General features: G+C 38.7%; 1 protein-coding gene across 1 annotated transcript in view; it reads left to right on the top strand.

Annotated features, from left to right (window-relative positions):
* abcc6a (ATP-binding cassette, sub-family C (CFTR/MRP), member 6a) overlaps positions 1-13,846 on the top strand; it is a 31,854-nt gene that overhangs the window by 8,809 nt on the left and 9,199 nt on the right. The window contains exons 4-15 of the mRNA XM_077570993.1: positions 1,745-1,882; positions 4,101-4,223; positions 6,612-6,673; positions 6,811-6,942; positions 8,467-8,673; positions 9,702-9,879; positions 10,118-10,279; positions 10,376-10,468; positions 10,950-11,153; positions 11,640-11,786; positions 13,088-13,175; positions 13,640-13,709. Coding sequence (XP_077427119.1) covers positions 1,745-1,882; positions 4,101-4,223; positions 6,612-6,673; positions 6,811-6,942; positions 8,467-8,673; positions 9,702-9,879; positions 10,118-10,279; positions 10,376-10,468; positions 10,950-11,153; positions 11,640-11,786; positions 13,088-13,175; positions 13,640-13,709 — 1,604 coding nt within the window. The remainder of the gene's footprint in view (positions 1-1,744; positions 1,883-4,100; positions 4,224-6,611; positions 6,674-6,810; positions 6,943-8,466; positions 8,674-9,701; positions 9,880-10,117; positions 10,280-10,375; positions 10,469-10,949; positions 11,154-11,639; positions 11,787-13,087; positions 13,176-13,639; positions 13,710-13,846) is intronic.

Genomic DNA, 13,846 nt, shown 5'->3' with positions numbered 1-13,846 from the left:
AGTGGCCTGCCATCTCAACCTCCACTATTCCAGCCCATAACAGCAGAGCAGTATTTTTATTATTTTTTTGAAAATGAGTCTAAACGTATTTCTGAGCGCAATGCAAATGTTTCTTTTGGTGGTTAGGGGTGGCTGAAATACAGCTTTCTGCATGGCTGCAAGCCTTTGGCAGAACCTGCATCAAGACAGATACATGTGGTCTGCTTTATGTGTAGTGTGAAATGAATGCACTGTATATTGCGCAATGTGAGAGGAATTTCACATTGTGAACCATAATCAGTATAATGATAATTTTTAAAAAGTAAAGTTTGTTGATATATCTCTTGTTTAGATGCATCCTTTTTTTCAAGAATATTAGACTTTACACTGATTTGATTAGCTCAATATTTTTGCGTTATATACAAAATCAGTGATTTTTTTTTTTTGGGGGGGGGGGGGGGGTCAAAATAAATTGCCGTCAATTACACACAGATTTTTGCTATTAATGGGCTGGGCCAGTCGACTGGAGAGTAAATCTAAAAGATGTTTAAATAGATATACTGTATGGCTCCATCTTCCGATTAAATCCTGATCAATTATCTTTTTTCTTCTTTTTTTTTTACTCACTGATTGGCCGAAAAATCCCTTATTGTTGTTGTATTTGGCAGTGGTATAGAACTGCCACCTACAATTGGCCTGCTGAGACATTCAGAATATTTTGTACCTTGACACACTATGATATCATGCACAATACAATGCATTTTTATACCACTGACTGCACACTAGTGCAAACAATGTAAATACCACTTTACCACTTATTAATTTAATGCTGAGTCTCACAAAATGAGTATTATTGTAAGCCCACACAATGTGAGCCTCTTTCAGTCAAATATTCTTGTGTTCAAGGCATGTTAAAACATTTGACTGAATCCCGTCTGGTAAGAGATATTAGTTGATGATGTCATTTGTCAGAGAAAGGCAAAACATGTTGTCCGCCCAGTGCCTGCTGAGATACATTCACAAACACATAAACAACAAGTTCAAATGGGAAGCCAGCGATGTTGTTTACATCAGTGAGGGCACACGGAAATCTCCCCATATCAAGTTGTTGATGGGAAAATCCTATTACCACTAGTCTTTAATAGGCAGTACTGTACTGTGGATTATCCCAGGTTAACCAATGTGGTGCTCTTTTGGAAACCTAAATTTACTTTTTCCCCACTTGGTGAGCTGGCCCAGTAGTGTGACGTCTCATTTGGCCAACCACTTGGATAGTGGCTAAACACCCAACGCATGACTCCACTGAGGACAACTGCGTCCCAAACACTGACACTTATTTTGTAGAAAACAACATGAGAGGTTTTATCTATGCCTAAAGTTTTTAAAAAAAAAATTTTTAGGCTAAGCCAGGCGAGCGAAAATCCTGCCAACTAAATTGCCAGAACCAGTACTGATCAAACCAAGCTGAACTTTTCAGCTCTCTTTGTAGTAAAATTGGCGATAAAAATGTTTAAAAGAGCGCTTTGTTTTCTTCCACCGAATCAGTGAAGCGTGCTGCCTTACTCTCTGGCCTCATGAAAGCAAGTCACATTATAAAATACTCCAGCATAGTAAAATGAAATGTGTGTTAATGTTTGCTTTAACTGGTAGAAATCATATCAGAATTCCAAGCCTCAGTATGAGTTTGGCACTATTTTTGCGAGCTTTGGCAAGAAGTTTCCCCTATAAATGTATAAATCATTTCCCTCTCTCTGTTTCTGTTCAGATTCTGGCTCTATGTATCATCCAGTTGGAAAGAATACGAGGTTGTCGCTCTTCTGTATTCCTCTTCCTCTTCTGGGTCTTGGCTGTTGTTTGCTCCCTGGTGCCTCTCAGAGCAAAAATCCAGCTGGCCATAGATGAGGTATGTTGTTATTGTTATGTATTGATTGCAATACTCCATTATTATGATTGTTTTATATATCAGGTTTGTCCCCATTGAACCTGTAGGTTCAAATAGCATGCAGTCATATCTAATCAAATGTGCTGCTGCCCATAGTCTAGACACACATTTCCAAGAGCGCAGCTTGAGCTATATGCTATGTCAGCAAAGTGTTATTTCATCCTCCATTTTAAACCAAAGAAACTGAACATTAACCATGTGTTGGGGGATGACACTGCCAATTCTGGTCAAGCCTGCATGCGTTTAAATTTTTCTTTTCTTCCTGTGCCTGCTGTGAAACACTGCAATCATTGTTGAATGGGGCTAAGTTTATATTTGGGTGTGCGAAGCCATGGGGCCGTTTCGTTTGCATTTCTAAAAAGAAAGAAAAAAGAAAAAACAAACAAACACGCATCCATATTTTTTGTTTTATCGCCCTGAGTGTGACGTTCCCACACTGCTTGGGGGTTGTAATAATGGGTCTGGGATAAATGCTGGTGAGCCATGGCAGTGCAGGGTCAGACCAGAAGAACGTCAGCGCTGGCGCTATTGGCTCATTCACTGTAAATGCACTGCCAGATGTTAATCTATAATACACACTTCAAGCTTTCACACTTTGGGCAGACATTTGGATTTCAATGTTATAAAACACACACGGACACCATTTTTCTCTTTTGTGTCATTTATCTACAGCATAATATTCAATTCTTTCTCAATTCCAGCCCGTCTTATTTTCATCTGAAAGACGCAGTAACACATGAATGAGATTTTAATAGCTTTTTATTAGATTTATTTTCTCCATTTATTGTTTATACTTATTAAACGTTTATCCATCTCATTTCCAATGGCGTCCTTATAACTGCCAATGACAATTATAAATAACATGATTCATTATAATTTGCAGCACATTGGCCTAGTGGTTAGCAGGTCTGCCAGGCCTTCCTGCGAGAAGTCTGGTTTTCTCATTTCAAAAACATGCATCTTAGTTTAATAGAGGACTCTATGTTGTTCACAGGTTTTAATATGGGTTTGCCTATATGTGCCCTGTACCCTGCCAATTTTTGTAAACTTTGGGTATAGGTGAGGTACAGCCCGGCCATGTAAGGAAAACAATTCACACTCACATTTACACCAATGGTGTACCAGAAGAAAACCTTGGGGAAATCACGATGATGTAACATGTAACAAATCTACAGTATACTGTAAAATGTACTTATTGCCACAGACACTTTGCTGTCACATATTTTCCTGACACATTTAAAACATATGTGAAGAAAGTGACATTGGTGAAGGCTTAAGACAGGGTTCATGTTTGTGGACCCTTGGCCATTCTTACTTGACCTACATTTTTTCTCACCCACACTTCCGACCAGCTTGACCTTGTTTTTCTATATGACAAAAAATCCATTTGGTGACATTGTAACCCCTTTCTGGGCACGGCTCCATAGCGTTCAGAGAAAATTGTTTATGTTTACCATAGTTCTGAATTGCATACATACCCATACTGTTGCACAACAAACTAGCTGTGGCTGTGGCGCTGACCCAAGAGAGAAAACGTGCCAAACTAAACAGCTTGTGTATATCTGTATGACAAGAATAACATTTACAAAAGGTTCTGCATACAGAAACATATAAGTAGTTTATATCACAGCTGATCCTTTAATTGAAAGTCACACGGCGGTTACTAAAACCACAATTTCCCGATTTACATATTTAAATGTTACAACATTTATATGACAATATTTTGTGTATATTTAGCGCAACCATGCTCTAAAACTTGACTATTGCATCTGTGTTGTGGGTGTACAGTCTAAACCTTATCATGTGCTATAATGTGTGCACGTATGGGGGAAAAGGAAATAAATGGGAAAGTCCATTGAGTGCTGTGACTCTGGTGAAAGTGCACTCAAAACCATAATGAAGATAGATGAAGTCAATGGAATTTTGTGTGATTTGTTGAGGAAATTTGGTGGAGATTAAGCCATCAAAACAACATGTTGATGCTACTGAAAACTGCTGGTTATATAATGTTAGTTTTGCTTTGACATTTCCATCCACAAAACCATTAATTGCCTTTGCGGTTTTAAAGAAAATAAGTCAGACTTACAAAACGTGCCTGTAATAGATTACACCAAATCAACTCACTGACTCATGTGTTGCCATCGTGGTCTCTAAAGGTTGCTGTTTACTTACTCCACAGGGCATTGACTCAGATATTGTGAGATACTTGGCTTTTTTCTCCTACTTCACCATTCAACTGGTCCAGCTCTTCTTGTGCTGCTTTGCCGACCTGCCTCCAGAGGGGAAAAAAGTCTTTGAGAAGGTAGGGAGAGGAAAATGTATCCCACTTTTGTTAAAACGCTCCAGTGTTATCCTACCTGAGCATCTTGTGGTTCAAAAATTTTTTTTGCAGGACACTGTGCCTTTTGGAGGCAATGATGTGATTCACCTCCTCACCTTCTCACCTCACTGCTTTAGCTTCCTGTGAGGAGAGTGTGAACAAGCATGTGTGGTTTTTACTTGTCCTCCTGCATACCGTTAACATGACACACGTATTTCAATGTCCAGTGGAACCTGAAACAACAATTCCTAACATCGGGCATTTTTTACATTTCAATGCAATGCCCCTTACACTATAAAAAACAACGGCATATTGTATTGAGTTTACCTGTGACTGGCATATAAAGCTCTCAGAAAATCATGCCTTAAAGTTAGTTGTATGATTGGATGTTCCAACCACAATATGGTGGAAAACACCATTCCATGTTTTTCCCATAGACCCTGAACGTGTAAAAGCTGTGAAATAGTGGAGGCTAATAACACCACGGTGCTTTGTAGTGAGCACTTCCTAAGTGGTAAGAATTTTTGAGTGTGATAAAATGTATTATTTTGTTTTCTACATATTTTAGGCATTAACCAGCTTGCATCATTAGCTATATAAAGGGAGTAAAGCCCCCTCCTCTCTTGTCGGCCGCACGTTTTCTTAGCAACACGAGGGCAAACATATATCCTAAATAAAAATAGGCAAAACATCACTCCAATCATCCATCGCTAACATTTTTGACACAAATGTATAGGATATTCAAAGTGTGTTGACTGGCTGGCCAGGCTAACTCAATCCAAGATCAAACCAACACCGCAGCTCCATGCTAGCTAACGTGCCATATGCTAGTCTTTTCACACGTTTTAGCTAGCACGTCGCACGCTTTAATTTTCTTTGGAACAGTTTCTACATTACTATTATAATGTACAATATTCAGATGACCTATTAACTAAATTGTATACCTACTCAGTTTTGATTCTTTCATAATAATGTATAAATCTAGATGTGCCTCTTGGCCGCATGTAAGGATATTCATCTAACATTCGACCAACTACGTCCAATTTCTGTTCTTATCACACTTTTGCCATTGCAAGCAGATTGTTTTAGTAGTCAAACGGTATCACATCACATTTTGAAATTTAAATAATCCTCACAAATCAAATTAGAACGATCCAAAGTCCAATGCTTTTCAATAAGTGGATAGCTTTTTTTCACAGTGTGACGTAATTGTGACGTAAGCTCGGAATTGTTCATTAGCAATCACTGAACACGGCTCTACGACGGCGTACTATCACCCAACGAGAAAAAAAAATATGACAACACGAGATTTAAAGTCATCATGACAAGATTGAAATTCGTCATGACGAAATTATAAGTCGTCGTCACGATGACAATCGACAAGAGAATCCTAAAATAGGACATTCATGGCAGCTTTAAAGTCAATTTACCGTTTACCGAAACAAGTGTGCACTTTATATGTGTACCCTGGCGTCACAACGGAACTCAACGTGACTGGTTGACGAATTACGTAAATGCTGCCACAGACGTCATGCTTCAGGATTCTCTTGTCAACTGTCTTTTCTCATTTCATTCTCGCTAATTGACCGTAATACGTCGTCATACAGCTCCTTTTTTTCACAAGCTAATTATTTGTATTTGTTACAATATAAACTACATCTTTTTTATGGTAGTTTCCAGTAGTGTAGAACTGCACAATGTCATATTGAGAGCTGTTCCTGATATTTTGCCTACCAAACCACCTCCTTCAGGTCACTGAAAGTGAGACTCTCATCAATCAAACAGTGTTGTGATGTAATATTTCCCTGGTGATAAACCATAAAAACAGCTGGAAAAGTCCCTAGCAGATTTCTGGCCGCTGGTGCGGTGTAGAAGCCACAGACTGGCGTCGTGGACACACCCATTGGTTGTTCCTTGGTGTGTCCTCCTCTTCTTCCTCCACTTCCTTCTCCTCCTCTGGTTAGACTTACTCACAGTGAGAGAGGAAGTGAAGGATGAAATGTTGGAGTGTTGGTATAAAGAGAGCAAATAGCCTGGTGAGGGGGTGGCAGGATGCAGAGAAACATATGGTTGAGCAGGCAAACTTTTTGTGTGTGCGTGTGTGTCTGTGTGCGTATGTATAGGACAGTTTGCGATGACACATTTCCTCTCCGTCTGCTGCTTTTGACCTCAAACGTCATTTATACCTTGTGCTAACACTGGGCTCTATTTACAGGATGCTGACTCGTGGGAGCTCATAGCCTCTACTCTGAAACACCTTTTATTTGCATTTCATAAATACACTCTTTGCTATTATACTCGGTAAAAGCGCAGAGGCTTAGCATTTAAGGTTAAAAAAAGAATCACTCTGTTTTCTTATTTCTGTTGCAGAATCCTTGCCCTGTGAAAGACGCCTCTTTTTTGTCCAAGATTCTCTTCTGGTGGTTTACTGGGTAAGGTCCTCAAAACCGCCCTTTTTGAGCCCACAAATGACTCAGCCCAGCAACATTTGTACTTGTTTACAAGTGTGTGTGTGTGTGTGTGTTCTGTTGATAATTATGTGTGAATCATCACCACGCTTACTCCTCAGACTTGTTGTGAAGGGATATCGCACTCCTCTGGAAGCAGAAGATCTATGGACGCTGAGAGAGGAAGACACGTCACATAAGATTATTTCTGTGCTGCAAGAGGATTGGACAGTGGAATGTGCCAAAATTCAAAAGTGAGATAAACTTATGCAATTAAGATATATAAAAATACAAAAACATTCAGATTAAACTCACATGTACAAACATTTCTCTGGTTTGTAATACTTTTTATTCAAGTTGTATCATGCCAGTGATTAGATCATTATTTCATAATATCCCTGATGACATAACCTGATTTTGCTGACATCAAAAGGTAGAGCAAACACCACAGATTACATTAGTAAAATGTTAGCAGTGCACAAGTGCACATGCTGTGCTCATTAATAATCTCTTCTGATTGTGTATGCACCTATTGAGTTAGGCCAGGGGTCTGCAACCTGCGGCTCTGGAGCCACATGTGGCTCTTTAGTTCCTCTTTTGTGGCTCCCTGTGGATGTTGTAGAAAATATTATTTGTTTTTATATATTTGGTTTTTAAATTAAATATTTTTTAATTGAATTAATAATTTAGATTAAAAATGAATAATTAAAAATTCAAAAAATGTCAGCGTCCAAATTTAAAAATGGCCAGAAAAAGAGAGATGAAAGATTTGATGAAAAACTTTAAAACATTACCTAAAAATGTCCAAAAAGTAACCATAAATTGTCCCAAAACACAAAAGAAATCCCCCGAATTACCATAAAATGTCTTTAGAATTGCCAAGAGTCAGAATGTTTATTTTTTTTAAAGGCAGAAAATAAAAGATTTCCCGAAAATTACCATAAAATGTCCACAAAATTGCCCCCGAAAAAGGCAGAAAGAAATGTTCAAAAAGCAACCATAAAATATCCCAAAACAAAAGAAGAAATCCCGGAAATTACCATAAAATGTCCACAAAATTGCCCAAAATGTCAGAAAACTGATAGCAAAAAAAGGCAGAACAAAATCGTAAAAAAAATAGCCATAAATGTCTAAAAAGGGAAGAAGAGATGCAGAAAATGACCATAAGATGTCCATAAAATTGCCAAAAATGTCTAAAATTTGACAGAAGTCAAAAAATGTATGAAAAATGAACTCCAAGAAATATCAAAAAATGGAAGACGAAAGGTAGAAGAAAATGAATCTCTACGCATTGGATGCTGCATATTTTTGTGTTATTGTACAGCTCTATTTACCTCTTACGACCTCAGTACATTAGTTTAACCCTAACACACTGTTTCCTTCATCACAATAATTTAATATTTTGCGACTCCAGACACATTTTTGCTTATTTATTTGGCCTAAAATGGCTCTTTTGACAGGAAAGGTTGCTGACCCCTGAGTTAGACAGTACTCACCAACCTGCTCATGTGGCCTGTAATATCATCCGTTCCACTGCTCTCAAAATGTCACCATAAAGAACATTTCTCCAATAAATTCAATCAATTCATATTTTTCACTATAGCCAGCTCTCATCTTGACCCAACTTGATTTAATGGTCCAGACAAAGTGTGACTGTGCTAAGATTACAAATGCATTCCTACTCTACAATGCATAAAGATGGAGCCAATGTGTTGCATAGTAAATAATAATAATGGGCCCCAGCATGTGTGTGACTATGTTTCTTACCCCCATGTCAGGCAGGAAAAGGCCTTGACATCAGGTGTGGCATTGGGGAGCAGGTTGCCCGACCAAGCTCAGCTCCTCAGGAAGCTTCACAAAGAGCAGAGCTCTGGCTTCTTTCTGTTCAGAACTCTGGCACGCAAGTTTGGTCCATACTTCCTTACTGGTACCATGTGTATCATATTCCATGATGCCTTCATGTTCGCCATTCCTCAGGTGTTGAGGTAAGACGAAGCACAGCAATTTGTCTTATATGAGAATTTTGGGTTACACTATATGGACCAAAGTACAATATTGGGACACCTCACATTACACATACAGTGTCCAAATACTTGTGTCCATTCTCTAAGTGTAAGGTTAATGCTGTTTGATATTGGGGGGCTCCAAGATCACAAAGAGCTGTTTTGAAGATTTTGTGAACACACGTCTGACACAAATTGAGCAGTTTTGGTTTAAAAAAATAAAATAAAAATGAAAAATGAGGTTTGAGGTATATTGCAGTTATATAAGTCATTATATTTAGAAATAGAAACTGTTGAGTTTGTGTTGTTCCTGCGCCCCACAAACCAAATGACACTGAGTTCAATGTACTGCGTAAAGCAGCTGCCAAAAGCTCCAAACCTCAACTTGGACTCAACCTACCTGGATGGAATTCAGTTGAAAACAAAAATGTTATGATGATTTAAAAAATACGCCCAACAAAAACATCGCATTCAAATTTAAATTCGGATATAAATACATGAGACATATTTATCCCAGATACTAATGTCATTGTCGTTTTGTAGGCAGTTGTGTCAAAGACAACCAAACAAAACTCTGTAATCTAGCAACAATGACAGCAAGTCAAGGCCTCCTCTCACTGTACTGCTCCAGTGGTGAGACTTGGAATGTTGTTTTTCAGGCACAAACACTGATTTATTTGAAGTGTTAATTAGAGTCATGGATTTGTAAGCAAGAAGTAGACGACACCGCAGCCCTTTGCCTCAGTATGGCACACAGCGTAGGTCTGTGAATGGCACAAACACAGACAGACCACAATAAGACACTTGCTGGCATGGTGTGAGTGCAGGCTGAGCAATGTTGCGCAAACAAAGCCGCTTTGTTTTAATTGAAGTGAATTTGTGTCGCAATCACTAGACACACGAAAGTCTGAATTTGAATGCTGTTGACAGGGAAATTGTATCTGATTCTTTTTGATTTGTGTAAGTGGTGCATGCAAATGTGCAAACTCTGCCCTCCGCTCTGTCTTCAGCCTTCTCCTGGGCTTCATGAGAGATGAAGATGCGCCATTGTGGAAGGGTTACTTCTACGCCACTCTCATGTTCCTGCTCTCTTGCCTCCAGTCCCTCTTCAACCATCAGTACATGTACACTTGCTTCACAGTGGGAATGAGGGTTAAGACTGCTGTTATGGGCCTTGTTTACAGGAAGGTGAGCATTGTGTATTCTGACCCAAAAGCTCATTATTCCACCATATTCTGACAGACGTCAAAAAATAAAATGTCATGTTAAGATGAAGACTTGGTTAAGACGTCTAGCCCAACCCTCATTGATTCATTCATTTTTCCAAGACACTTCTCCATATAGTGTAGGATTCACATCTTTAGATCAGCATATATCATTTCTTAAAAAAACAAAAAACAGAATGTCTCTTTTGTTGTCATTCCAGTCTTTGGTGATAAATAGCTCTGCCAGAAGAACCTGCACGGTTGGAGAGATTGTAAATCTGGTTTCAGCAGATACCCAGAAGCTGATGGACTTTGTGGTTTACTTCAACGCTGTCTGGCTGGCCCCTATAGAAATTGCCCTCTGTCTTTTCTTCCTGTGGCAAGTATGTGAATGTAGAATGTTCTCATTTGATTTGTCTGACTGAAACTTCTTGTACTACTACTACTACTATAACGATAGCTTGCCTTCCTTTTGGTAGCAACTTGGACCATCAGCTTTGGCAGGAATTGCCACAGTCATCCTTATTTTCCCACTGAATGGACTGATAGCAAAGAAGAGAAGCAAGCTGCAGGTAAAACAATAATAATATTATTAAATATAATAATAACACAGGAATCCTTACGATTTCTTTCAGCGCAGCTCTCGTGTTGCCTGTTTGGTCCAGATTGTCACATCTGGTTTAGATAGTAGCCGAGGAGCCATGTGGGTTTGGGGCTTGGATGGTACACTTTGTCTTGTCTTTTGGTCCACCCTTCATAGTGCGATACAACAATGACTGGATAGATCAGGTTTCGCAATTCTCGGAGACGTCATGTGTTTTTGTGAATTTGAAGTCTTAATTTAATCAAACCCAGTACTGCATTGTGACCGCATTTCTGGCCCTTAATTGCAAAACTGTCATGAATTGTTACTATATTCAAAAGTTCTATTATATTCAGAAGAAGAAGAAAAATGTTATGCTGTATTGAGAGAAGAGATCCATGCTCACACACATTTTTTGCTATTTGTTGTGCATAAATAAAAGTTAAGACACACGTTTTTCTGGTTAACAGGAGATTCAAATGAAGTTCATGGATGGCCGCATCAGACTCATGAATGAGATCTTGAATGGAATAAAGATTCTGAAGTTCTATGCCTGGGAGAAGGCCTTTCTGGAACAAGTGTTGGGCTATCGAGAAAAAGAGCTGAAGGCCCTGAAGAAATCCCAGATCCTTTATTCCATCTCGATTGCATCTTTTAATTCTTCTTCTTTCATGGTAAGATTTGAACACATTAACTCAAGAGACTTTACTTTTTATTAACAAAGCACCATAAAAGCACAAAACTAATATCAACGCTGCACCGTTGGTATGTGGATGAGGAGACAGTGTTGAAGCGCTTTGAATACCGTGAAGGGGGAAAAGCACCGAATAAGTGAAAGCTATTTATATTTAGAAATACCGCTAAGTATGATGCAATGCAGAGCTACAGGTGCAATCTATAACTACAATAAATTAATACAGTATATATTTATTTGAGGTTAGTCCATCTGCCTCGCAGTTCTGATGTTGGGGGTTTGAATCTGGACTCCAGCCTTGCTGAATGGTACTTCCATATTTTCCGGGTGCTTGCATGGGTTATCGTCAACTTCCTCTTACATTCCGAAAATATGTATTTTATGTTCATTGAAGGCTTTAATTGTGTGAATGTGAGTGTGGGCGCATTTCTGCATTTCTATAATCGTATGTGTTGCCATCCTCCAGATTGCTTTCGCGATGTTTGGAGTCTACATAATGCTTGATGACAAAAACATCCTGGATGCGCAGAAGGTTTTTGTTTCAATGGCGCTTATCAACATTCTGAAGACCCCACTTAGCCAGCTTCCATTTGCAATAAGCACAACCATGCAGGTAAGCATACACTCAAAATTGCCATCGTATTGTTTGTTCTTACGCTCCAAAATAATGCATAAGCCTTCATAAATAAATAAATATAATGGCCAGTGAGCTATTAATTTATCACTATGCTTTTGATCATCAGATACGCTGCTAAACATCAGTCTAATTGCAATCCTAAAATCTCTTGTCTACGTGTGACGACTTGCTCCCACTTGGTTCCATAATACAACAACATAACTTATCATATAAATCTTTTGCTGATGAGACACAATTATTTTTAAATTATACGAATTCTCTCAGGCGTCTCTGTACAACCCAGCGAGCACATCAGAAACCTATGGCGTGATTTTTGATGACTCAACCTTGAAAATAATTTTTTCCGATTTTTCTATTTTATCATTTAAAGAACATTTCAAAAGTTAAATCATTTTTATCTGTATCAGACTCTGTAAAATGTATTCATTCTGAAATCTTTAGTCATTCAGATTACTGTAATGCTCTTTTTTTCTCCCAAAATTAACAAATCAAACATTTGACAAACTTAGATTTATTAAAAATGCTGCAACTAGACTTCTAACAAAAACAAACATGTACCAGCACATCACTCCAGTTTACAAGTCTCTCCATTGGCTTGTACAAGTATCGGCAAGTACAGTATCGATTTTAATATATTACTTGTTGTTGTTTTTTAACTCTCATAATGGTGCTGCATTGCCTTATGTTTCGTACATGCCAACTAACTATACACCAGACAGACATCTTAAATCCACATGTCAATCTCTCCTTAGTATACCACGTAAACATTCAGAGATGCTTTTAGTTATTATGGTCCAATACTTTGGAAGACGGCCATGGCTCAGGGTGAAGAGACGGTCGTTCAGTAGCTTACTGCCACCACAGTGTGAATGAGTGAGTGCATGAATAATGTAAAATCTATTCCTCATTAAAGCGTGTTTAAGTGTCTAAAAAAGCGCTATAAAAATATAATGCATTACTTTTCTTTTGGAGCTCCGCTCATCTCCAACAATGTCTTCCTTTAAATGTAATCTTAAAACAGCACACCCACATACTGGAGGCCATGTGTAATATTTTGACTCGCATGTAGCTAAATGAGGTAACCAAAATATTTCAAGAGCTCTAAGTACGATATGGCGCAAAAACACTCTGGCAGACTACTTGAATGAAATCGTTACTGACAGCGCCATTCAAAACCTTGCTACAGCTCTATTAGATCACACTGGATTTCGCAAGAGATCATAATGCTGTGGCCGGCCGGTGTATAGTCAGAGGATGAACTACTTTCTCTGTTCCAGGCTGTGGTTTCACTAAAACGTCTGGGAAAATATCTGTCCTCAGAGGAGCTCAAAGAGGACAATGTCTTGAAGGCTCCATTGAGTTCTGGTAAGAACCCCACCTATGTTTAAATGATTACACTAGAGGAAGAAGCTGCTATTTCCCCTATAAAGACTGTCATAATAAATGTAGGCATACCGCAAGATTTAGTTGTTTGTGTTTGTGGAGCACAATATTTTGACATAAATGATGTGCACTGTCACTTCCTGGGCCTCCAGGATGACAGACAGACAAAGTAATGACAGGATGCTCCCATTTAGCGGTTGAACATAAATCAGCGCAAGAATTCAAATGTTAGATTTATGGGGAGAGAAATTAGGCAAACATGCTCTACTTTTCTGTCTCACATCTGTCAACACTTGCTCAGACAGACTGTAATTCGTACGATGAAGTAAATCTACTTGTAATTGCAGCCTGACAGCCCTCTGATGAATCTCTTGAAGGGGCATTTCTTTTAAAGTGTTATCTCTATATGCATCATTTTATGGCTCATTTTCTTTTCTCCTGCTTAGATGGCGAGGATGTGCTGATTGAAAATGGAACTTTTAGCTGGGCTGCGGAGGGCCCTCCATGTCTTAAAAAGTAAGACCTATCAAGAGTACCGGTAGTTAAAGGGGAAGTCAACACTACACATTTCTTGACAATAAATATGCTATATGTGACCTCACTCGTCACATTTGTGGAATATGAGTTATGCAGCAAAATCCAGCCGTTTTGCC

This window comes from Vanacampus margaritifer, chromosome 7 (assembly GCF_051991255.1).
Source record: "Vanacampus margaritifer isolate UIUO_Vmar chromosome 7, RoL_Vmar_1.0, whole genome shotgun sequence".
Lineage (NCBI taxonomy): Eukaryota > Metazoa > Chordata > Actinopteri > Syngnathiformes > Syngnathidae > Vanacampus > Vanacampus margaritifer.
This window is presented reverse-complemented; position numbering and strand designations above follow the sequence as displayed.